We start from the raw sequence: 27846 nt of genomic DNA, 5'->3' as shown, positions 1-27846 counted from the left end.
CTCATACGTTCTCTGTCTTGCATGGGTGTACGTGTCTATGTACACCTCTTAGAAGTTAGTAAATCTAGCCACAAAAAAACAGATTTCGTTAAACATTTCACAATACAAGAAATTATTTTTGGTTATAAGTTAGGTGGTATAAGAAAACTATTCAAGAGAGTCTCAGTATGATAGCTTGATCTGCTAAAAATAGTAGCCAAATCTCCTTCAAATTACACCCCTATCGTTTTCAGAAAGGAAAGGTATATTGGATAAGGTGGTACTAGATACACTGTGCCTAAACATAAGATAGGGTAGTCATAGTTGGAATAATTTTGGTGATGAGTCTGCTGTCAGAACTGAACTGGGACTAAGCAACAGTAATTTGGTCATAACTATCTCTACTGTATTGTGAGGAGTAACATATATAACTGGACTCCAGAAACAATGGTACCATACACTAAGGCAGTAGTTACTCTGTCATTGTATATTGGCCAGTACTTGTAGCATTAAGTATTCAATATAGAGCAATACTCCACTACAGAGGATTGCTTTTGCATCTAGGATGGTGTGGCTTGCTGCACACACAAATATCCTCAGACTGAATCCAGAAAAGGGTCAGTTGACAGATTGACATAAAGTTACTCAGAGATTCCCTCTAATTTTTGGCCTGCATTTGTGCTGTTTTCTGTCACAGCAGTTTTTGTCGCTATTATATGGACTTCTGCTCCTTGGAGTTTGCTGGGCTTGTGTTATATCCAATCAGGGATTTCTTTCCTCTTCCTGTCACCCTTGTGTTTAACCTTGCAGGCCCTACCCCGATCACTACACCCAGCCCTGTCTTCCCAGAATGTCATCTCTCAGGAGTTCCCTCTTTGCTCATGTTTTTCATGCAGTTGTTCAAAAAAATATTAATGACATTAATTTCACTAGTCTTGGAGAGGTTGCCAAATATCATGAATCTTGTTCCTTCTTCAAGTCCTAGCAAGTCTAAGACAAAACAAAAGGGGTGAGGGACAAGCCTGCTGAGTTGAACTCAGGGGTCAGAAACAATTATGAGTGTACAAGTTTGGAACTTATTAATAGTTTCATAGTGTAGAATTGAATGTCACTGTTATAGTTTTATTTAAGAAGTGCAAATATGAGACTTACTAGCAAAGAAAGGACGGAGCACTCTGTCGGTTATGACAATGAGGGTCCCAGCTGATACGATCAACCGAACAGCTTGCTTGTGGAATTAACGTGCAAGTGGCTGAGCGCTTCACAGACATGTGTCCCCTTAACAAAGTTCTCAGGGAGATTCAGTTTGATACAGTGTGACAAGGCTGACCCTTTGAAATACAGGTACTACTCATTTTTGCCAGCTGAGTGGACTGGAGCAACATAAAATAAAGTACCTTGCTCAAGGACACAACACCTCACTGGGGATTGAACTCACAGCCTTATGGTCATGAGCCAAATGCCCTAACCACTAAGCTATGAGCCTTACTAGCTGCTACTTTAAATAGTTAGTGACACAGCCAGTTGATTGTCCTTCTAAACAAAAAAGGAAAGGATAACAAGAAAACAAAAGCAAAGGTGATTACCAAACAATAAAATAACATTACATGGACAGAAAAACCAATGTGAGTGACTTGACCCCTATCTGGTCTCTTGGTGTTTTAGAAATAGAAACCAAATCTATTCTGCATCGTGCCATACCGTCTTCAAAGATGGAAGGGCGCATTGGATAATATAGTGTAGTCCTGGGTGCAATGCACCTACAAAAGAGATGGCATTGTCATGATTGGAATGTCTTTCATAATCAGTCAACTCAGTCAGAGATATCGCTGGTCTAACCTACTACAACTACATGTCTCGAATGCACATAGACTAACACATACACAATGCATATATACCATAAAGTCTGTATCCTGTATGATTTCGTATGTTTCTTTTCGTTGTTTTATTTGTTATTATTATTATTATTTATTACTTCCTTCTGTCTTCCAACACAAAACTCTATTTCAAAGCTTACCTTCTGCAAGTATGTCATGTTAAGTTTGCTTTAATTTTCTCAACTTGCTTCATCAACTAAAATGCCAGTTATTTTTTGCTGAAGATGACTAATTAACTACTTTGCTTGAAAAGGTTGTTTAATTTTGTGCATCATCATCATCATCATCAATGTCATGTGTACAATCTACATTATCATCATATGTCAGTTACTATAACTGTCATCATTATCGTCCTTATTGTCTACTGTTGTCGTTAAATCTGTCATCATCATCATCATCATTATTATTGTTATTATTAGAGTCAAGAGGGTAATGGATTGACTGGTAGAATCCATTAGGCTAAATTTATCTTGCAGTATTAATTAAGGCTAAATTTACCTCAGTTAATTATCTTTAAAATATTTTTATATCTTCGTTTCTTCATTTTGTATTTAAGTCTTGTGGCAGCTGGACTTATCATTTTGTCCCCTTGAATAACAGTTGATAGGTGAAATAACAATAATTAAAAAAAAACAAAAAAACAAAAACAATTAGTAACTCTTAATTGGGTTATTTATTTTTTTGCTGTCATGTAGTGTATGTCAAGCATAATGTTATTTTACCAAGCCCTTACGTATGACAGGCTTCTATACAATTTCTATTTCTGAAATTCCACTTCAAAGGTGCTGGTTATCCTTAGGCTAGGTGTAAGAAATGTACTGAAGATAGTTAACCCCTTGTCAACTAGCATGAAGCTGCCTCCCACCCAACCCCATTGTAGTCCTATGAACTGCATAGTGACTGCAATAGTACAGGTGACATGAATAAAAAGTAGTCCGCACTGTAAAATGGTTGGTATTAGGAAGGGCATTCAGCCATAAAACTATGCCAACGTAGACATTGAGCAGTCTTTAGAAAAACCAGTTCCTTTCAAACTGTCCAACCCATGCTAGCATGGAACATGGACATTAAATGATAATGATGTGTAGAGCAATAAAGAACCTGCGTTTAGTGCGATTTGTTTTTATGCTTGCCTTCTCTTCTATTTGTTGTCTGCTCAACCACAAGGTATTTACTGGTCAGAGCAGGTAAGTTCAAAAAGGAGGTTGTGATGTTGTTGTTTAGCCTCTGTGGGATCGGACCTGTAACCCCATGATTCATGAAGTGCAGATCAAACTTCTTCACTATTCAACTATGTTGTGGTCATTTGAATGGTGTAATGAAACAGTAAGCAATTGTTTTCGGCTCGTTAATTCACCTTCCTATCAAGTTAACTCTAGTATGGGATTTTCATGTAATGTGATATTAACCTTTATAAAATCTCTGGAAATATTTCGTTTTGGGATTTGGTTTGCAAGATTCTTTATGAGTTCGTGTATTGAAGCATATTCTGTTGTGTCTGGGGAGAGTCATTTTCTTTTTGTGCCTTATGATGTAACACACTCACCTGTAAAATTTCCACTTATTTTTATTTTCCTAAAATTTTCATTGCGTCTTGCAACCTTTTCAGTAGTCTTGACTCTCAAGACTATTGAAAAGGTTGCAAGACGCAACAAAAATTTTAGGAAAATAAAAATAAGAAATAAGTGGAAATTTTACCAGTGAGTGTGTTACATTATAAGGCACAAAAAGAAAATGACTCTCCCCAGACACAACAGAATCTCTGGAAATGTTTTTTTAAAAATATCAATATTCAACAAAATTTCTATACAAATAGTTGGAATATACTTTGCAGCTCTTATAAGGAATAAGCATAAACGTGATAAAATAAATTTGACATCTCATTCTGGGGTTTAATATTTGTTAGATATTTTTTCATTATCCTCCTCATCATCATAATTATCATTTTTATGATCATTATTTTTTATGTTTCCTATTAAAATCTATATTTCTTTTAATATTTCCATTTCAGGATATTTAATAAAATATATACACTAAAAAAATTACAGAAAAACTGTTAAATAATATGAATAATAAATTCACTTGTTGGTCCCCAAGAGCCTAACAAATTGTTAGGAACAATGCAAACAAACATAAAACACAAATACAACAACTGAAAAACATTGGGATTGGTGATGGCCTGCATGGAATCAATAAAGCAGTAAAAACAAATTAATAACAATAAACATCAATAGCAATGTAAAACAGTGGTTCTTAATCTGGACAGTAGTATTCCCCCCAAGAGAACATTGTGAACTCCCAAAAGACTGGCAAATTTTAAGGGAGAGAACTCCCTTTTGAAATCTTTAAGAAATTTTTTTTTTAGAAATAAAATAATTTAACAAGGTGTAATATTTATGTTTTAAACATGTTTTTGAAGAAAAAAAAATCTTTCTTTAGATTAGAATATAAGTTGGACAAGAAGACATAAATGACGTGCCAAAGTTGAATATAATTTCATTATATAAGTCCTTGTCTTTAGTAATTTCCTTAACATTGACTTTGGGAGCATTGATCTATGCAAATATCTAAAAAGAGGTACGTAGTGGAGTAGAATAGTATAAGAAAATCATTACCATCATCATCAATGGATAATAAACCATTGAGCACAATTTTGTTTAAGATGTTTTGCATTTATTTATTTATTTATTTTTCACAAATGCTTCTTTCATAAAATATGTGGAGGGGACATGAGTAAAGTGGGGGCGCTGAACTACAAAATATTGAATCACTGAGGTATACCAACAAAATATTGAGAAAAGATCCTCCAAAATAATTTGTTAGATGGCAACCAACCACATGCAGTTGCTTCCCTTCTGTTACATGCAAACACACACACAAGCCTCAAATTACATTGGCACACCAAATAATTATAATAATATTAATACTAACCACACTGATAATGATATTTCTATTAATATTCATTAATATATTTTTACTTTCTTATTTCTTTATTATTTAAAAATTTAATATATTTTTATATTGTTTTAAAATTTAATATCTCATGTAATAATGATAATAATAATATAAAATAAAAACATAAGACTTTGCTCTTGAAGAAGAGTTATATTTCAGGTTTAAATAATGTTTTGATTTTTCCATACTTAGAAAGTTAGGTAAGTACATCATTGTCTACACTTATAAATATCTGACAGATTCTTTTTCTCTTTTTAAATTACCAGGTGTCAATCCAATGGTGCTGTGCTTCCGTGTGAAGTTTTACCCAGAAGATCCCATGTCACTACATGAAGAAATAACAAGGTATTAGTTTAATTTATTATTATTTTTATTAAGTTAAGTTAAGTTAGGTTAATTATTTGGCTCAAAAAGCAAAAAGCAAGGCCATGTAGGGGGACATGGAGTTATGTACAGGGTGGTGTTCATGTAAAGAGTTCAGGCCATTCGTGGTCAAGGGAGACTTTGAACCGAGCGGTCGTCGGCATCTTCACTATCTCGTCCGGCAGCTTATTCCACGGATCTGCAACCCGGACGGTGAAAGCCCCTCTCCTTCGATTGAGATGAAATCGTCGCAGATAGAGCTTTTCGGAGTGACCCCGCAGCCGACGCTCTGGAGCAGGAGTGAAGAACAGCTCTTTCGAGAGGTTACATTTTCCGCTTATGATGTTGTGAGCAAGAATGAGATCACCACGGCGTCATCGTTTTTCTAGAGAATAAAGGTCGAGCGTCTTCAGCCTTTCTTCATAAGACAAATGCTTGAGATCAAGAACCATGCGGGTAGCCAGCTTCTGGACTCTTTTGAGATGCTGTATGTCTTTGAGGAGATAAGAAGAGGCTTTAATCCCGTACTCCAATATGGGTCTCACCAGCGTGACATAGAGTGGTAGGAATATAGCTGCTGTGAGCATTCCGAATGACCGTCGAATCAAAAACAGAACTCCGAGTGCTTTGTTGGCAGCATGGACGCACTGGGCCGAAGGCGAAAAGGAAGAGTCCACCAAGATACCCAGGTCCTTATTGTGACGGCATGTGATTCAGTGGTTTGCACTTTGGGCTTATGATTGTGATGATGTGAGGTCAATTCTCAGACTGAGCTCTGTGTTGTGTCCTTGAGCAAGAAATTTTACTTCACATTGTTCCTGTTCACTCAGCTCACTCAGAAAGGAGTTGCATCATTACTGGTGCCATGCTGTATCAGTTTTTGCCCTTCGCTCGGGCAGCATTGGTGGCATAGAGAGGGAAGACTCATATGCAAGGGTGACTGTTTGTCTTCCCCAAACAACCTTACTCAGACTTGTGCCTTGGAGGGGAACTTTCTAGGTGCAACCTCATTGTCATTTATGACTGGAGTGGATTTTTATCCATTTATTATTATTATCATCATTATCATTATTATTATTGTAGTGTTGGAAAATCTTGCAGTATTTCTGCCAGTTCTTTACATTTCTGCTTCACATTTCATCCTCCCGGGGTCAATAAATTAAGTACCAGTGAAACACTGGGGTCAATGTAATAGATTAGTCCTCTCCCCACAAATTTCAGGCCTTGTGCCTTTAGTAGAAAGGATTATAATAATAATACTAATAATTATTTATTCTTCCTCCTCAGATACTGCTTGTTCCTGCAACTCCGAAGAGATCTACATCATGGCCGTTTACTGTGCCCCCCAAGTGATGCTAACCTTTTGGCAGCCTACATAATACAGTGTAAGTTATCCAATTGTCGTTGATAAGTCACTTCTGTCGTAAACTCTGTAGATCAATGTTTTATTCAGTGTTTTATATTTGGTGTGCAATCAACAATAAAGCATGGGTGTATAGCCTAGTAGTTAGGCTGTTGCATTCACAATCGCGAGACCATTGGTTCAATACCCAGTCTGGACAGTGCATTGTGTTTTTGAGCAAAACACTTCATTTCACATTGCTCTGTGATCATTTGAACCTCTGACATGCACCTGTCCAGGTAATATCGATTTGATAGAGGGAGTAAGTTAATGCACAACATGAAATATTTGATCACTATAAACTGAGCACTGTATACAATAATTTCATTATTTTTTTAAGATATTGTGTCTACCAGGGGTTTGTACTGTTTGTCAAGTCACAACAAGGACCTCAGACAGACAGTACTTTATGCAGTATGCATGCAGTTCCAAGTAATGCTGACTTTTGCAATACACCTTGATTGTTTTGTAATTTCTCCTCAGCAAGTAGTGCAAATCATATGTGCAGGTTGTTTAGTAATAAATTACAGAACTTGTCTTTCTTGGACTCAAGAGACTAACGTTAAACAATAAGATGTGAATGCTTGTGGCCTAGTAGTTAGACCATTGGAATATAATCTGTAATGTTGATGGTTCCATTCCAAGGTACTTTATCTCTTGGTACTTCATTCTACTCAGCTGAAAATGAGTTACACCTGCTGCAGAGCAGCACCTCACAGATTGTTATCCCCAAAATTTTAACCCCAAAATCTTGCAAATGCCAAAATGCTATTTTCTGTTCATGGTTACAGCACACTTTATGATGGTGCAGTAGAGCAAATGGGGAGAACTGAAAGTGGTATTTGTTGAATCATTAAAATACACCAAAACAAAATATTTTGGTCAATATTGCTTTCATCCTTCTGGGGTTGATAAAATAAAGGACCAGTTTAGTACTGGGATTGATATAATTAACTGGTCCTTCTTTCTATATCCAAATTTCTAGCTTTTTGAAAAAATTTCCAATTAGGAAATACCCCTCCCCCCACGACTACTAGTTTCATTCAACTTGCAAAATATTAATTAACCAATGGCGGTGCTCCAGCAAATGGCGGTGCCCCAGCATGGCCACAGCTCATTAGCTGAAACTGGAAAAATCAAAATCAATCAAAAACCAAGTAAATGTAGAAGACACTGCCATACAGTGGGATAGAACCTGAAACCTTCTTATGTTGGGAACTCTGCATCCACAACCACATATCTATACACACATGCATATATGCATACATATATGCCTGCATGAACACATACACACTTGATTTTCTACTCTTCACAGCAAGTTCATTGTGCTCTTTTCGTCTGTTTTACAAAATATTACAGGTCTTGCAGACACAGAACAAATACCATTCTCTTCGGATTCTGTCTTATTGTACATATGTTTATATATGCATACATGTGTATGTTTCTTCATCTCTCTCTCTCTCTCTCTCTCTCTCTCTCTCCCCCCCCCTCTCTCTCTCTCATTATTCCATCTATCTTTCTCATTGTATCAGCAACTTTGACTCTTTCAATGTTGCATTCTCGCTGTCTGTTTGCTATTTCTCATCTAAATTCCAACTTCCTTTCTCTATCAATTCTCTCTCTCTTTCTCCCCCCTCCCCTCTCCCTCTCTCCTCTCTCTCTCCTCCATCCCTCTCTCTCTCTCCTCCATCCCTCTCTCTCCCTCCCTCCCTCCTCCCTCTCTCTCCTTCTCTCCCTCCTTCCCTCTCTCTCCTCTTTCTTTCCCTCTCTCCCTCTCTCTCCTCTCTCTCTCTCCCTCCCTCCCCCTCTCTCCCTCTTTCTCCCCCCTCCCCCTCTATATATCTCTCTCTCTTTCTTAGTTTCACTCTTTTTCTCAGTTCTCCTCCCGCTATCATTTCTTTTTTCAAGCTGTCTTTCTCTCTCTCTCTCCCCCTCTCTCCCTTCCTCTCTCTCTCTCTCTCTCCCCCTCTCTCTCTCTCTGTCTCTCTCAGTTCCACTGCCTATTTATCAGTGTTTATGTATCAGTCTGTTTCTTTCTCATTCAGTCTCACATCTCTCCCTCCCCCTCTCTCCCTCCCTCCCTCAGTTGCACTGACTCTTTCACTCACTCACTCGCTCTCTCTCTCTCTCTTTCACTCTCATTATTTCCAATCTATAACACACATCTCATTTACTCCCACTACATTTCATTCTCTTTGCTTTTCCTACCACCACCACCACCACCCTCTCTCTTGCCATGTTAGTGTTAAATAAATCTTGTTACCATAGCAACCTGACAGCTTGTCTAGGTCACCTACAGGTTCTCTTTCACTGTAGCCTCTCTAAGATGTATGCTTGCCTAGAGATGTATGTATGTGTGTGTGTGTGTGTGTTATACAGATGTGTGTATGGTTATTCTTCTGTATGTCTATATAAATACAAACCAGTCAAGTTTTAGCTTGTGTGTGTGTGTGTATGAGTGTGTGTGTGTATGAGTGTGTGTGTTTGTGTGTGTGTGTGTGTGTGTGTGTGTGTGTGTGTGTGTTTGTGTATGTGTATGTGTGTGTTAGTGTGTGTTTGTGTGTGTGTGTGTATATGTGTGTGTGTTTGTGTGTGTGTATATGTGTGTGTGTCCTTTCATCGAGTGTCAAGCTAATACAGTTCTTGTGCAAGTCCTCATATTGTCCGTTTTTTATTCATTAATTTGAATTGTTTGTTTATTTTAATTGACTATATATATATATATATATATATATATATATATATATATATATATGTGTGTGTGTGTGTTGTGTATTATGTATTTGTATTGGATTTGAATGGTAATACATTGTGTATGGCTATGTTAAAATGCAAGTGAATGTATATGTAGTTGTGTGTATGTAGATACGTGTATATGAATTTTAATCTGTGTGTATGTATGTATGTAGGTATGCATGCATGTATGTATGTTGGGTATGTATGTATGTATGTAGGGTATGTATGTATGTAGGTTATGTATGTATGTAGGTATGTATGTATGTGTGTATGTAGGTATGTATGCATGTAGGTATGTATGTATGTATGTAGGGTATGTATGTATGTAATGTATGTATGTACGTAGGTAGGTATGCATGTATGTATGTATGTGGGTATGTAGGTATGTATGTATGTGGGTATGTAGGTATGTATGTATGTGGGTATGTATGTATGTATGTGGCTATGTATGTATGTATGTATGTATGTATGTATGTATGTATGTATGTATGTATGTGGGTATGTATGCCTGCATGTAATGCAGAGAAGAGTAGCTGAGAATTCTTCATGGTATACCCAATGTAAACCAAGGATGCACAGTGGCAAACTGGCAGGCCTTCATGTGTGGTTGATGCACAACAGTTGTGAGCACGTGTGAAACAAATTCCTTCAAATGCTTGCAAAGCACCCTACAAGTAACTGATAGGTTTTGCTACCTAGGTGACTTAAATAGCTGTGTGGGTGGCTGCTTTGAAAGTATAGCTATCAGGTGAGAAAGGTAGTAGAAAAAGGATTCAGGGAGTTATTACTTCTGCTGCTTAGAGAAGGATTGATTACTTCCCACAGTGAAGGGCAAATACAAAGTGTGAGGTACTGCACGGTAACGAGCCATGGGCCTTGATTTTTTTTTTTATATCTTCTTTTACTGCTCCCATGCTGTAGCACTGCCTTGAAAAGTTTGGTCAAATACATTGCTTCCAGTAGTTTTTCTTCTTTTGAGTGTGTTACTTATTCTCTCACTCTCTTTAGCTGAACTGCTAAGTTAGGGGGATGTAAACAAACCAACATCAGTTATCAAGCAGTGGGGGCTGAGACACACCCACTCACACATACGCACTCAATCACATACACGCACTCACTCATACATACCCACCCACTCACGCATACCCTCCCACTCACACGTATGTACCCGCTCCCACATATGTACCTGCAAACTAACACATGCGCTCACACATACATGCGCTTACACATGCACGCCCACTCACACACATATATACACACTCACACATACACATCCGATCACACATACATGCCCAGTCACGCGTCATGCCTGGTCACGCATACATGCCTGCCCACACATACATACCCGCCCACACATACATGCCCGCCCACACATACATGCCCGCCCACACATACATGCCTGCACACATATTCACACCGGCACACACATACACACCCATCCAAACATACACACCTGCTCACATACTCACACAGTTTCACAGTTACACACACACACACCACACACACACACACACAATGGACTTCCACATAGCTTTCTCATTTCCCAACTTCATTTGCAAGTCATTGGTTGGCTTGAAGCTACAGTAGAAGAGACTCTTGCCAAGATGCCACATAGTGGAACTGAACCTGAAATCACTTGGTTGCAAAACTTGGAAAGAAGTGGTAAAGTAAAGAATGATACCAAAAGACAAAACCTCATGAAAATGATGGACCGTCACAAGTGGCAAAAATACTGTCCTGAAGAAGACCTGCCCAAACCATACAAATACAAATAAAAGAAAACCCCGCAATATTAAATGATGATGATGGTGGTGGTGACTAGGATGTATAATATCTATATTTGAGTCTAACATCAAGATCTTTTATATGTTCACTTTTACATGCTTCTATGGACCAGACAGAATTTGTCGAGGTAGATTTTCTACGGTCGAGTTCTAAGTGAGGTGATATTTCCTGATGACCAGAAATTTTAATTTTATATGGAAGCCTGGAAAGGAAGAACAATGCTTGTATGTCAATAATGCTCACTCATTATATACATATTATATACATATAGGTGCAGGAGTGGCTGTGTGGTAAGTAGCTTGTTTACCAACCACATGGTTCTGGATTCAGTCCCACTGCATGGCACCTTGGGCAAGTGTCTTCTACTATAGCCTCGGGCCGACCAAAGCCTTGTGAGTGGATTTGGTAGACGGAAACTGAAAGAAGCCCGTCGTATATATGTATATATATATATATATATATATATATATATATATATATATATATGCGCGTGTGTGTTTGTGTGTCTGTGTTTGTCCCCCTAGCATTGCTTGACAACCGATGCTAGTGTGTTTATGTCCCTGTTACTTAGCGGTTCAGCAAAAGAGACCAATAGAATAAGTACTGGGCTTACAAAAGAATAAGTCCCAGGGTCGAGTTGCTCGATTAAAGGTGGTCCTCCAGCATGGCCGCAGTCAAATGACTGAAACGAGTAAAAGAGAGTATAGTAAGTCTCCCTGCTTCCAATCATCTTTGTTACATTCTCTCTCATTAATCGCTCCTCTGTCATTCATTACAAGACATCTATCACTCCTCATTCATCACATCTTTCTCTTTTTCATTACTCATTCTTCTGTCACTCTGTCTTTCTCCTGTCAATGACTTCTCCGTCATTCTCTAGCTTCTATCACTCTGGTTCTGTCTGTCACCCAAATTTCTATGGTTCTTTCACCTGCTTCACTCATAATACTCCGTCTTCTATTACCTTTTCCTACATTGAGTATCTATCATCATCATGATCATCATGTTTTTTATTGATTTATGGCTGAAGTTACAGAGTGACTCAAGAGCCTAGAGTTTCATACATTGGCACTTATCAAAGTTTGATAAAAACTTGTATATACAAGGTGCATTCCAGAAGTTTTGAAATATTTTCTGGAGAGGCATTTATTTCAAAGTTCAAAATTCTAATCTTCTTCCAAAGTAGGATCCTCTGACCCAAATCCACTTGCTGTAGCACTTCACCCACTTTGTGAAGGTCCCAGGGAAGTCCGCCAAAGAGAAAGTGTTAGGACCCTTCTCACAACTTCCTTCATCTCCTTCAGCTTGAAAAATGATTAAAAGTCACAGGGAGCAAGGTGGGCTGTAGGGAGAGAGAGAGGGACAGTTTTGGTGCCCATCTCTGTTGAATAGTTGCTTACTAGGTTGGAAATGTGAATGGGTGCATTGTCCTTGTATAGATGCCCTGGACTTTTGCATTGAAACCTCTTCTTGAACTCTCTCAAGTCCTCCACAAAGTACTTTTTGTTGACTGTCTGGCCAGAGGGAACCATGTGGATGTAGATGATGCCCTTGACATTGAAAATGAGGATCATGGTGGACTTGCTTTGCCTGGCCTTTTGTGCCAGTGAAAAGCAGATGTTCAGCTTATATACATTAATCCATAAGCAGGGCAATATTGCAATTAAATACTAGCTATTTACTGAAATTTACTGAGGATTTATTTATTCTTTCCATTTTCTTATTTGCCTTATATATATAATATATATGTATGTATGTATGTGTGTGTGTGTGTTTTAATATTTCACTGAGGCATTGACCTTCATATTTAAGGCTCTGATGAAGCTATATGGTGTTACCCAGGCATTCAACCATGAGTCCCCTAAACCTTATAGCTGAAACACCGAAACAACTGTAAGCTGATGAAGTCCATGAGATAATCATTTTTTTCTTTGTCACATCTCTTTTTTTCTTTTATACATACATACATATATACATAGTCATATATACATATATATAGTTTATACATACATATATACATATATATGGTTGTATGCTGTATCTTTTTTTCTGAAAATAGATGCCCAAATCAATACCTTCCTCATTTTCTTGCTTTCCCAGTTTCCATAAAAATGTATATCTTAGATATAACCCTAGTAGAATCAGTGCTTACAGATTAGACAAAATTTGAGCTCATCTAATATAAGTCGCCTGGAAGTTTGTATAACTGCTTAGTTTTCATTTCACAGTGTCTGTGAGATAAAGCACTCAAGTTCATGTCAACTGATAATGACAAATGTCATTAAAGATATATTATCTGTCTAGACAACAAATACTTTTTTTTGCTGCTGTTGTTGTTGTTGGTGGTGTGTCTCTCTCTCTAACCGCCCCCATCAATACTCAACCCTGAATAAAAGTGGGGTGTGGATACTTGGGTTACTGTTTATATTTCATCTCCTCCCTATTTAACAGTATCACATCAAATTACAGTAGGATTTCATGCAATCTAGAGTGAGTGAAGGTTGTGATGGTAAGGAGAAAAAAAGGAGGAGGAGAAGACTGTGAGGAAGATATATGTATGGGAAGTGGAGAGGCAAGAGATGTATGTATATATAGTGTGTATGTATATATATAGTGTATATATATATATATAATGTATATATGTATATATATATATATAATGTATATATATATCATCATCATTTAACGTCCACTTTCCATGCTAGCATGGGTTATATATATATATGTATATATACCGGAGTAAACACATAAATGTGAAACAAGGTGGAAAAAAAGACTACTCAAATACCAGTGGTAGAGTAATATGCTTTATTTAAAGCTGCAGAAAATTCAACAAAACCTGTTACTCTGAGTTTCCCCGTTGCTGTTCATCGGAGAGTTTTTGAACGGCAATGGGAAACTCAGAGTTACAGGTTTTGTTGAATTTTCTGCTACTTTAAATAAAGTATATATATATATATGTATAATGTATATATATAGTGGGCTGGTTTAATCTTTGAGGAAACAGATGTGATCGATGGATGCTCCCACACAAAAAAAAAATGTTTCCATCAGTGTTTAGAATAAAGCTGTCCTATTCTGACAAATTGCTATGTGGGTGTCTTTGAAGCAATCAACCTGATATATAATAAAGGTTAAGTTAATTGAACTATTAAATTTGCTTTTCATGTTGTTGTGTTTTGATAGTTACATTCACTGATTAGAGAAATTCTATATTTTTTAAATATAGATACACATACATATATTCATATACACACATATATATATGTATGTATATGAAAGTATATATGGATGTGGTTATATATACACACATATATGTATGTATGCATATAAACGTGTGTGTGTATACATATATACCTGCATATACATGTGTATCTATGCATATATATATATATATATATATATATATATATATATATATATATATATGAGAGAGAGAGAGAGAGTGTGGTTGTATACTGTCAACTTAACGTGACAGTCCCGTATGCGAATTACACCACCGCTGTTTAGCCCTAGGAAGCATTGAACGCTTCCTGTCGGCTTCGACACATTTTTTGTGTCCTTATATTTGTGAAGGGGAGGCAAGCACCCCTACCAGCCAACATGCATGTCCTCAGGTGTGAATCTTGGTTGGTAGGGGTGCTTGCCTCCCCTTCACAAATATAAGGACACAGAAAATGTGTCAAAGCCGACAGGAAGCGTTCGATGCTTCCTAGGGCTAAACAGCGGTGGTGTAATTCCCTTACGGGACTGTCACGTTAAGTTGACAGTATACAACCACTCTATTGCTCCACCACCGCTCATGTCTCTGTGAGACATTTAGAAATTTAATATTTCTGATATATATGTATATATATATACATACACACACACACACACATATATCAATCTTTCTATTTCTCTGTGTATCTATATCTACATATACTCTCTTTTTATCTCTCTCTCTATCTATCTATCCATCTACACACAGTCATACATAAATATAAATAAGCATGTATACACTCGTGTGTGTGTGTGTGTGTATAAAAATAAGTACTTTTTTCTATAATTTAGGTGTATTTCATTATATTTTTTATGTATGAAAAAATCAATCCTTATGGACAGTATGGAATACTAATGTGTGTGTGTAATATACAAGTGTCATTTTAAATCAGTCAACAATGTAAATATTGATGCAAACCTTGTGCGCTTCAAAGTTATTTGTACTGATTCACTGGCACTCCTTTGTCATTCACACCATCATCATAAATCCTGTAAATTGCCTACTGGGAACCTGTAAGCGATAGTGTTATTATACATAGACTGCAACATAAAATAAATAAAATAATGGACGGTCTGTGGTTAGATTCTGTTTCCTGGGTGTTGCTGTTTCACTTCACTTCTTTTTTTGTTTTGTCTCCCGTAAAGAAATGATTAATCCTTTTTTGTCTTAATAACAATGAAACCTTCTGGTTTATTGTTTTATAGACCCTGTAACAGATTAAGACAAAACAAGTTAGCAAATAGCATCATTGTTGGTGCTTTTGGACTTTCCTGTTGTGTTCGTGTGTGTGTATGTGTGTGTGTGTGTGAGCAAAATACTATATTTCACATTGAGTCTTTGAGCAAAATACTTTATTTTACATTGCCCCAGTCCACTCAGCTGGCAAAAGTGAGATCATCATCATCACCATCGTTTAACGTCCGTTCTCCATGCTAGCATGGGTTGGACGGTTCAACTGGGGTCTGGGAAGCCAGAAGGCTGCACCAGGCTCCAGTCTGATCTTGCAGTGTTTCTACAGCTGGATACCTTTCCTAACGCCAACCACTCCATGAGTGTAGTGGGTGCTTTTTATGTGCCACCGGCACAGGGGCCAGGTGAGGCTGGCAATGGCCACGATCGGATTGGTGCTTTTTACGTACCACCAGCACGGAAGCCAGTCTAGGCGGTGCTGGCATCGGCGACGGTCGGATGGTGCTTTTTACGTGTCACCAGGGCTGGCCTTGTCACATCCTGGATCTTGCTCAATCTCCCAGAGAACTATGTTGAGGATACGTGTGTTTGTAGAGTGCTCAGCCACTTGCACGTTAGTTTCATGAGCTGGCTGTTCCATTGATTGGATCAACTGGGGCACTCATCATCATAACCAGAATGCTAGTGTGTGTGTGAGAGTGCATGTGTGTGTGCATGTATGTGTGTGAATGTGCATCATTTAATGTTTATCCTCTATACTGGCATTGGCTGGACAGGTCAAAGGACAGCATACTTCAGTACCTGCATTAGTATGATTTCTATAGCTGCATGCACCTCCCTAATGCCAGCCACTTTACTGAGTGATGACTGGGTGATTTTTGCCATGGCACCAATATATTGAGGTTACCATGTAGCTTGCAAGGCTAAAATCCCTTCAACTGCGTGGGGCTGCAGTAGAGTAGGGGACAATTTTATGCTAGGTGATGTAATGTTAGAGTATGAAGGAATGGACCGAGTTTCTCCTTGTGGAAGAGATACATAATTGCTCACATTATACAAGAGTGCATGGGAGTAATCAGTGTGAAGGTGGAAAGAGCGAGGAAGAAAGTGGAGATGAGATGCCAGGGCAGATCCAGGTGTAAGGGCAGAAGAATGAGAAGAGTGGCTAGGTGGGTAGGGTTACAACTACACTAAATTGGGAATAAATGTAAGTTGGAATGAAGATAAGAAAGAGTAGTTGATGACTATATATCTATATATTATCATTCTCAACTAATATCTGTTTTCCATGTTGGCAAGGGTTGGAGCTAGCAAGACCAGGGACACACCAGACTCCATTGTGTGTTCTGGCGTGGTGTTTTCACCTGGATGCCCTTCAAATGTTAACTACTTTACAGTGTGTACTGGGTAGCATAAGTTTAATATTGGTTACAATTGCTCTTGTATCCATCTGCTTTGAACCACTTTAAATATAGATGATTATCTGTGATAAATTACTCAAGGACTGTATAAATATCCCCATGGTTGAATAATGAATAACGGCATCTCATCAATCACTGGCCAAACTTTGCCATTATACTTGATGTGTGAAAAAAGTGTTTAGCATTGGTTATAAATTTAATAATGGATAATAATGAAATTAATGTGTATGGTGCTCAGTTGTACTACAACTCATCAAAGGTGCATGTACAGTACATAGAATTATGTACAAAAGTCAGGAAAGTGAATAGTGTGTGAGTCATGATATACATGTGTGCATGCGTATGGAGGGGAAGATGTCGGGTGTAGTGTTGGTAAATTTCGGGAAGCATGGAGGTTTTAAAGGATGCAATGTCTCAGCAACTAACAACTGATGCAGGTATTTTTTTCCATACTTCAGCAACTCTGAGTGTGAAAAAATGTTTCCAAAAGTCAAGGGAGCTGTGCTGTTTTGTGACTTTGTAGGCATGCCTACACATATTAGACACATGGAGCTCAAAAAAGTGCTCAAGGTGGTTGTTGGCACAATGGTTAATGATTTTGTGGGTGTTTACCAAGTCAGTTCAATGTATCTATGCCAAGGGAAGCAAGGCATCCAGAGTGGAAGAATGGAGGGAATAAGATTAAAAATAATATTTATACTAGTATTGATACAGGGAGCACAATAATTAAAAGTACATAATAGATAGTGATGGCAATGATAGAGTTGATCTTGTCTGTTTCCAGTCTATAATTTTGATGACCCTTTCCCTCTCAGTAATAACAAAGATCTTAGTTCTTTTTATTTATTATAAAAGAGATAATGAAAGAGCCCCCCCCCCCCCCACTTCCCCTCCTCGAACAAGTCCTGTTTGATCAGATATTATCCGGATGCTTTATCTTTATTTCTTTATTGCTATTACAGCCGAACTGGGTGACTATGATGAACAAGACCACCCTCCAGGATATGTTTCACAATTTAAGATGTTACCCAAGCAAAATCTCAGAATGGAAGAACAGATTGCTGAAATACACAAAACTCTTCAGTAAGTAGGGTTGTATAATATCTTATATATTGTGTTGTATCATTTATATATATATTATGTAATATCTGATATACTGTTTAAGTATCTTATATATTTTGTAATACCCTATATATCATGCATGCAGAATACTAATATAAAATAGAATAATTTCAATCAAGTGATTACTATTAATCATCATCAATGCATGCATGTTCCACACTGGGATAGATTGGAAGGTTTAATAGAATCCAGGGTGTTCAAAGACTGCATGGTGCTCCCATGTCTGTTTTGCCCTTCCTAACATCATCCACTTTACAGTGTGGACTAGGTGCTTTTTGTATACCACCTACACCTTTGAGGTTGTCATGCAGCTCACAGGTCTCCAAACCCTGGGGGAGGTGTGAAGTAGGTCAACTTCAAGCTAGGGAATGAGAAAATTTCTCTGAGAAGGGTGGGGCACAGCAAATTTTCATGGTGGGATCTGTCTTTTGTGCAAGCAAACAAACAATGAAAAAGTTTCTCTTTTATACATATCTCCTTTGAATCATTACCACCATCATCCTTTTAACATCCACTTTTCTATGCCCGCATGAGTCAGATGGAATTTATTGCAGCAGAATTTCCAAGGTTAGTTAGTTAGTTAATTTTTTGGCTCAAAAAGCAAAAAGCAAGGTCATGTAGGGGGACATGGAGTTATGTACAGTGTGGTGTTCATGTAAAGAGTTCAGGCCACTTGTGGTCAAGGGAGACTTTGAACCGAGTGGTCGTCAGCATCTTCACTATCTCGTCTGGCAGCTTATTCCACGGATTCACAACCTGGATGGAGAAAACCCCTCTCCTTCGATTGAGATGAAATCGTCGCAGATAGAGCTTTTTGGAGTGACCCCGCAGCCAACACTCTGAAGCAGGAGTGAAGAACAGCTCTTTCGAGAGGTTACATTTTCCGCTTATGATGTTGTGAGCAAGAATGAGATCTGCCTTTCTTGTCATCAACCCTCTCCTATTTCTAAGCAACTTAATATTTCCCCATGGCCAGACATGTTTTCATAAAAGATTGGAAATGAAGGACACTGCTTGCATGATATGACACTCGTTTACAACCATCATGCAAAGTCTAGACAAAGTTACGGTAAAACACACACACACACAGTGGCATCTTAATGATTAAGGGAGTTGTAGAACTAATTGCTACATCGCCATCAACACAATTATTTAGAGTCACAGAATTAATGACTGGTCAGTTGTATACAATGAAGAAATGAGGCGATACTGTCCAATCTGGTCTGGACTGGTTTGGTCTCGTTTGGTCTAGTCTGCTGCAGTCCAAAACAAGAATTATATTTATATCAAAGCCCACAATATGATGTGATTGGTACATGACACCTGTAAAAAGTCTTAAGTAGTAGTGGTAGTAGTGGTGGTGGTAGTAGTAGTAGTATACATTATTGTTGCATATCTCTAGGTCAGCCCTAACGAGTAGACCTACCAACAAACATATTCCATCCATGACCATCCTGTTCTTCTTTCAGGCATTGCATATCTATGGCTTCATCATCCAATTTATCAAACCCTTTCCAAGATAATAAGGTGGAATTTTGAAGTGATTAGCTATTTCTAGGAGGCTGAATAACTGTAGAGGCTCTCTCATCAGCTTGTGGGATAGATTCTTTTTATTGCTTGGTACGTAGGAAAACTAATGCCAGTCCATCACTCCTTTTTAGAGACCTCTGACTCTGGTAGAAGGTAGAGCAGGAAAGAGGAAAGTATTCTCAAACAATAGACAGAGAACCCTATATATGTAGCAGGGTTAGTCCACCTTTCTCCGTTAGGAGTACAGGGTCAGTTTCCTGGTTTGTCTGGTGCAACTATTCATCCCTGGATTAGACGCAGATCCATCGCAAGATTACTCATTTTCACCAGCTGAGTAAACTGGAGCAATATGAAATGAAGTGTTTTGCTCAAGAACACAACACATTGCCTGATCCAGGAATTGAAACCACAATCTTACGATCACGAGTCTGACACCCTAACCACTAAGCCATGCACCTCTACATGTAGTGGAATATATTCAGATGATACTGATTGCTACATGCAGTTTTACATTTCATATATATATATATATATATATATATATATATATATATATATATATATATATATGCCAGTGCTGCCGGACTGGCTCCCATGCAGGTAGCATGTAAAGAACATCTTTTGCACGTGATCGTTGCCAGAACTGCCTGACTGGCCCTCATGCCGGTGGCACGTAAAAGCATCTATTACACTCTCAGAGTGGTTGGCATTAGGAAGGGCATCCAGCTGTAGAAACTTTGCCAGATCAGATTGAGCCTGGTGCAGCCTCTGGCTCACCAGTCCTTGGTCAAACCGTCCAACCCATGCCAGCATGTAAAGCGGATGTTAAATGATGATGATGGGTTGTGTGTGTGTGTGTGTGTACTGTATATAAAATAAAACTGCAGATGGGCCTGTGCAGTTGCCAAGTGGTATCTTCTACCATAGTCTTGGGTCAACCAAATCCTTGTGAGTAGATTTCATAGAGAGAAACTGAAAGAAGCCTGTCGTGTGTGTGTGTGTGTGTGTGTGTATGTTATATGTGTGTGTTCCACCACTGCTTGACAACCAATGTCGAAGTGTGTATAGCCCTGTAACTTAGCAGTTCAATATCAAGCTTTAAAAAAAAATAAGCTTTGGGGTTGATTCATTCAACCAGAATTCTTCAATGCAGTGCCCCAGCATGGCCACCGTCTAATGAATGAAACAAGTAAAAAACTAAAATGATCCTTGTACATGTGACAAAGGAAGTCTCTATCACTGCTGCAACTGTTATTAGAAGCAGGGGAAAATGATTGTCTGTTTTGAAGGGTTAACATTGGTAAACGTCTAATACAAAAGGTTACAAAACAGCAAGTTGAGCATTATAGCTGGTGATTATGGTATGAAAGGACTGTATAAATCTATATAAATAAGGGGAGGGTGTAGATGTAAGTTGAAGAATATGAGGGGAGTAATTGATAAGGAATATGTGAAAGAGGAGAGGAAGTTTCAAAGCAGTGAAAAATCTAGGAAAGGAGACTGCGCATAAACACTTGGCTCAGCTTTGGTGCATAGAAGAGTGATGTAGTGTGTTTGGCAAAGTATTTTGTGTTATGGCTGGAGGAAAGCCAAACAGTTCCAAGTATCAGCGGCCAATATGGTAACGGCAGATGAGGCAAATACTCTTTACGTTACTTAATATATGCTGAAAGAATGCAGAAACCATGTTGTGTTAAGAGAACTATTAAAACTATTGCTACCTCTAAATTGAAAGTCTGATATTTATATCAATAAGTATCTTCATGTTATAATTAGGGCATTGGGACTGAAACAGATAACTGGGAACCCAACCCATTGATTTTTCAATATCTGTTTTTTAGTTGAGATATTACCAAAATTAACTTCCTCTTTCATTCCTCCACCAAAAAAAGTCAACATTACCTAGGATTTTTTTTAAGTGTGTGTGTGAGGCTACTAAATAAATATGAGTAAGAGTTTGTTTTTAATGCTGTCTGTTGAAAAATTCTGCCTTGTTTCAATTAATTTTGAAAATAAAGAATTTAGAAATTTCATATATATGAAAGCTGGTATTCGTAACAATAATTAGCATGAAATTTTGATTGAAAATTTTAATTGCCAGGATTGATTTAAGGTAGTTTGGTACCAAAAAGGTTAAATTAATTATTTAAAATAAAAATCTTCATTATCAGTATTTCCATGCCCACTTTGACATTCTTGTATGGGTCAGACAGAGGAAACTGAGGTAAATTTTACATGATCGGATGCCTTTCCTATTGCCAGCACTCACCTGTTTCCAAGCAAGGTAATATTCTCCATGGCTAGACATGTTTTTATAAAATATTAGAATGGCACTACATGTAGAACAATGGCACCATGATGCAATCTAATGTCAAATAGATACATACATACATACATACATACTTACAAACATATGTACATGTACATATGACTGAGTGGTAAGAAACTTACTTCCCAACCACATGGTTCTGGTTCAGTCCCACTGCGTGGCACCTTGGGCAAGTATCTTCTACTATAGCCTTGGGCCAACCAAAGCCTTGTGAGTGGATTTGGTAGGCAGAAACTGAAGGAAGTGCATCGTGTATATATATGTATGTGTGTGTGTTTGTGCATCTCTGTTTGTACTCCCACCATCGCTTGATAACTGATGTTCATGTGTTTTTGTTCCTGTAACTTAGTGGTTCAGCAAAAGATACAGATAGAATAAGTATTAGGCTTACAAAGAATAAGTCCCAAGCGGTGCTCCAAAATGACTGCAGTCAAACGACAGACAAATAAAAGAATATATATGTAATATATAAATATATATGTATGTATGTATGTATGTATGTATGTATGTATGTATATATATATATATATATATATATATATATATATATATATGAAGGCACATGGTTCAGTGGTTAGGGTATTTGGCTCATGATTGTAAAGTTATAAGTTCAATTCCTGGCAGTGTGTTGTGTCCTTGAGCAAGACAATGTATCCTGCGCTGCTCCAGTCTACTCAGCTGGTAAAAATGAGGTGTACCTGTAATTCAAAGGACCAACTTTGTCGCATTCTGTGTCATGCTGAATCTCCCTGAGAAACTCCATTAAAAATACATGTGTGTGGAGTATTCAGCCACTTGCATTTAAGAGTCGTGAGCAGGCTGTTCTGTTCATCAGATCAACTGGAACACTTGTCACTGTAGCCAACAGAATGCCAATAGCACACACACACACACGATGGGCTTCTGTCTATTTCCACCTATCAAATCCACTCACAAGGCTTTGGTTGGTCTGTGGCTATGATAGAAGACACTTGCCCTAGGTGCTGCACAAAGGGATTGAACCAAAAACCACATAACCGGGAAGCATACTTCTAAATCACACAACTACCCTTGCACCGATATTTATGCATAATTTGGCTTAATTTTTTTCTTCTTACTTGTATGTATGCGTTTGAATGCACATAGGTATGTGTTCAAGCATGCATGCATTTTTATGAATAAAATTTCATTTTGACCAATTCAGATTTTGGAGAGGAAACCTTCAAACGTTCTTACCTAAAACTATTTATAAAACACTTCCAGAAATATCTGCTCTGCCTGCTATCATTCATATATCTACTTAATTATACATGTGATATATTTAATGATAAATGGTATCGTGGCATTATCATTGTGGCTATTTATAAACACCCTTCTTATTAAGGACTGGCCAGTGCTCACAATGAACATAACATTCTTTTTGAAGCGTAAATTCAAAAGATAAATCAATATATATTGAATTACTGAGATAGAGATGAAAAAGAATGGGTATTTCAATATCTTCAGAGTAATGGAAGAAGAAACTTTATCTAGCTTAAAAGATATAGTCGAATGCTGCACCACGTATCTGTTGTTTATCACTTTTACTCCCTTTCTTTGAAATTCGATTGTATTTATTCATCACACTCTCCCTCCCTCCCTCCTTCCCTCTCATCTTGTGTGTATAAAAAATATTTTTGTTCAATTCGACTAGTTTTCCATTAACTCGAGTTTTATTCTAGCAAGGCACTTATCAGAGAGCATTCCAATTATGTAAGCTTGTGTGTACATATCTATACATGCATATGTGTATGTGTGTGCTGCATGAGGGAGTCTCTTTTGAATCTACAAGCTCACTAGGTTGGTGCTTTACCTGGTTTATGAGGCATTAAGCAACAGAGTAGAGAATTCTGCCTGGATGGAATTAAATCTGTTGCAAATTTAACATGGGTGCTGGAACAAACTGAATGCTGTTCAGTGTTACCACCACTACTTGGTTTCAAATTTTGGCACAAGGCCAGTAACTAAGGGACAGGTGAGTCAATTACATTGACCCCAGTGCTCAACCGGTATTTATTCCACTGATCCCTAACAGTTGAAAGCAAAGTTAACCTTAGCAGAATTTGAACTCAGAATGTAAAAGCAAATGAAATGTTGCTAAGCTTTTTGACTAACATGCTAACGATTCTACCAATTCTCTGCCTTAAATAATAATAATATTAATCCTTTTTGCTATAGCAACAAGGCCCCAATGACTCATCTTATCATCCCCAAAAGTATGGAAGGCAAAATCGATCTTGGCAGAATTTGAAGACTGAATGTCACTAAATGTTTTCTCCAGCATGATGCCTTAATAATAGTAATCCTTTCTACCAGAGGCCCAATGCCTGAAATTTAGGGGAAGAGGCTAGTTGATTACATTGACTTCATTTCTCAACTAGTACTTATTTTATCGACCTCAAAAGATAAAAGACAAAGTCAACCTCAGTAGAATTTGAACTCAGAATTTGAACCAAGCCGTTTCTTCCAGCTTTGCATTTTGTCTAGTTTGATAATGATTCCACCAACTCATCGCTTTAATCATGATGATGATAATAATAATAATAATAGTAATAATAATAATAATGATCCATTGGGAATTCTGTGAAAATCATGGGCTACAAAGAGCAAAGATGTGGTATCGGCAAACTCCAGGAGCCACCAAAAATGAGATGCAATGATCCAGTGCGATCACCTGACCAGACATCGGAAACTGGACATGGTTGTGGTGAGTAAAAAAGAAAGAACATGTACGATAATCGACGTAACATGCTCCGGTGACAAAGGATCAATGTGAAAGAAGAAGAAAATAAACAATTATGGCGATTTGGAGTGGGAAATATGAAGGTTGTGGTCAATGAAGAGAGTAGACATGATACCAATAGTAATTGGTGCACTTGGAACTATCAGAACTCAACTACTAACATGGCCCAAAAAGATCGGTGTAGGTGTGAATGTAGAACACCTGCAAAAATTAGCATTGTTGGAACTACAAGAATTCTTTGCAGGGTTCTTGAAGTAAACAAGTGTCACCTTAATTTGCTGGCTGTGGGCCATTGACACTTTCCATCATACCCGGCAATATAAGCTTTGAATTGTAATATAATAACGATCATTTCTGCTACAGGTACAAGGCCTGAAATTTTGTAGGGCAGAGGTGGTCAGTTAATTACAGTGACTCCATTGCTCAACTAGACTTACTTTATTAACTCCAAAAGGATGACAGGCAAAGTTCAACTGTAGCAGAATTTGAACTCAGAACATAGAACTGGAAGAAATGTAGCTAAGTGTTTTGTCAGGTGTGATAACGATTCTGCCAGGTCATCATTTAATTATTAATCCCTAATATAGGCACACTATATTAGACCCAATTGACACCACTGACCAGTACCTGACTGGTACATTATTTTAGTGACTCCAGGTGGATGAAAGGCAAAGTTGACCTTGGCAGGATTTGAACACAGAGCATAAAGAGTCACACAAATACTAATGTATATCATGTGCATTCAACATAGGGTTTGTTTATTTTTTTCTGCAGAAAACAAGTACCTGCTGAAGCGGAGAAGAACTTTCTGAAAAAAGCAGCCTCACTGGACACCTATGGCATTGACCCTCATCATGTAAAGGTACGTAGGTTCAATCTTCACTGGAGAACCTCAGTGTTTGCTTATTAACAGTTGATCACCATCAAGTGTGGATGTGTACGTATATGTTCTTGGTGGCTTATATGTAGATATGTATTTGTGGCTAATGTGGATGCTTGATGTGTGTATTGGCTAATGTAGGTGTGTGTGTATGTTGGCTGACTTGGGTGACTGTGTTGGCTAAAGTGTGTGGTCTAACGTGTGTGTGTGTGTACGCAGCTGGGTTAGTTAGTGTCTTGGTTAATATGTGTGTGTTTGTGTTGACTGATGTGTTACTGTTGGTTTAAGAGTGTTGTGTTTGTTTGTTGGTTAACGTGTGTGTGTGTGTGTGCGTGTTGGTCAATGTGGGTATATATGGATGTTTATCAGTTAATGAGTGTGTGTGTGTTGGCAACTCAGATTGGGTGTTAGTACCTGAGGTTTTGATTGACATGTGGCAGCAGCTGTTGCTGTGTATATCTTTACTCAGACCGGATTACTTGTTGGCAGTGGTGGTAGTGGTGGTGGTGGTATTTAGCCATAGGTCAGCTCTGATCAAGCAAACTTATGCTTACATCATTACATCCATGACTATCCATCTCATCTTATTTCCAAAAAATATAGTACATTATTCATTTGTTTTAAGATAATAGGTAATATTTTGATTCTCTGGAGGATTTGACTGCTATTTCAAGCAAGTCAAATGATCACATGAAAGTCTCCTCATTGGCTCGATTTACAGTAATGTTATATCTCCAGGTGTGTAATATCTTTTTATCAATAGCTGAAAGAAGAAAAAGAAACTGTTGTCACCAGGTGTGTGTTAACAAAAGAAAGTAGTCCAGTTGCCACAAAGTTAAAACACTTCGTTACTGTTTGCAAAGTTGTAGGTTCAAACCCACAGCTAATATTTCATCTTCATTTCTTCACCTGGCTGAATCATCAGCATCATCATCATTTAACATCTGTTTTCCATGCTGGCATGAGTTAGATAGTTTAACTAGAACTGGTAAGTTGGAGAGCTGCACCAAGTTCCAACCTGATTTGGCATGGTTTCTACGGTTGGATGCCCTTCCTTATGACAACATCCCCAAAAGTATAATGGGTGATTTTTATGTGCCACCGGCATGGGTGGAATCAGCCACAACTGTGATTTCACTTGGCTTGATGAATCTTTTTAGGTATGGCATATTGTCAAAGGTCTCGGTTGCTTATCACCTCCATGAGGCCCCACATTCGAAAAATGCTTTTTATGTGCCATGACACCAACATTGGCCACAACTACAGTTTCACATGGCTTGACCGGTCTTCTCAAGCATGGCATATCATCAAAGGTCCCAGTTACTTGTCGTTGCCTCCATGAGGCCCAGTAAACAGTAATTCTGTTTTCACATTCAATTGTTACTGTCAGAAAGAATATTCAGTCTCAAAATAAAATGTATCATTATCACCTTCATCATTATTTTACTGCCCACTTTTTCATGCTTGTTTGGGTTGGATGGAATTCATCGAGGCAGATTCTCTACAAGTCAGATGCCCATTTTGTTGCCAAACCTCAAATGTTTCCAAGCAAGCTAATATTTCCTCATGGCCAGACATGTTTTCATGGAAGATTGGAAACAAAGGAACTGAGGCTGAAATCATGTGGTTGGGAAGCAAGCTCTTTAACCATTGTCACACTTTATAATTCATATAAAGCTCCATTTAAATTGTCAGTGAAAGGAAGTTATAATTTGTTCATATCTCAAAAAAAGGCTTTTTGGTTAGGAATATTAAAATGTAATGGCAGAAATGATGACAACACGGGTGATGCTGAGACTGCAAATATTAACATTTTGAACCCACAAATATGCTTTTGCAGGTGTGATTTTATTTGACTGTACCCTTCAAAGGTGCAAGAGTGGCTACACAGTTTTATAACTATAGTGGAAAACAAAAAAATATTTCTGCTAATTAGGTGCAGGTGTAGCTGTGTGGTAAGAAACTTACTTCTCAACTACATGGTTCTGGATTCAGTTCCACTGCATGGCACCTTGGGCAAGTGTCGTCTACTATAGCCTTGGGCTGACCAAAGCCTTATGAGTGGATTTGGTAGGCAGAAACTGAAAGAAACTTGTCATATATATAGATATATATATGTGTGTGTGTGTATCTTTGTGTCTCCCCATACTAGTGTTGGTTTGTTTATGTTCCTATACCGTAACTTAGTAGTTTGGCAAAGGAGACCAATAGAATGAAAACTAGGCTTTAAAAAATAATAAGTCCTAGGATCAA

The 27846-nt window shown here is 37.9% G+C and overlaps 1 protein-coding gene across 10 annotated transcripts in view; it reads left to right on the top strand.

The window, feature by feature from the left end:
• LOC115217804 (FERM domain-containing protein 5) overlaps positions 1-27846 on the top strand; it is a 313777-nt gene that overhangs the window by 179053 nt on the left and 106878 nt on the right. For all 10 annotated transcript variants that reach the window (XR_003882210.2, XM_036507984.1, XM_029787485.2 and 7 more), the window contains 4 exons: positions 5078-5156; positions 6462-6559; positions 17934-18054; positions 25488-25575. Coding sequence is in view for 9 of the 10 variants with exons in the window: in XM_036507984.1 (XP_036363877.1) it covers positions 5078-5156; positions 6462-6559; positions 17934-18054; positions 25488-25575 (386 nt within the window). In the remaining variant the exon portion in view is untranslated. The remainder of the gene's footprint in view (positions 1-5077; positions 5157-6461; positions 6560-17933; positions 18055-25487; positions 25576-27846) is intronic.

Source organism: Octopus sinensis, linkage group LG12, assembly GCF_006345805.1.
Source record: "Octopus sinensis linkage group LG12, ASM634580v1, whole genome shotgun sequence".
In the NCBI taxonomy this organism is placed as follows: Eukaryota; Metazoa; Mollusca; class Cephalopoda; order Octopoda; family Octopodidae; genus Octopus; species Octopus sinensis.
This window is presented reverse-complemented; position numbering and strand designations above follow the sequence as displayed.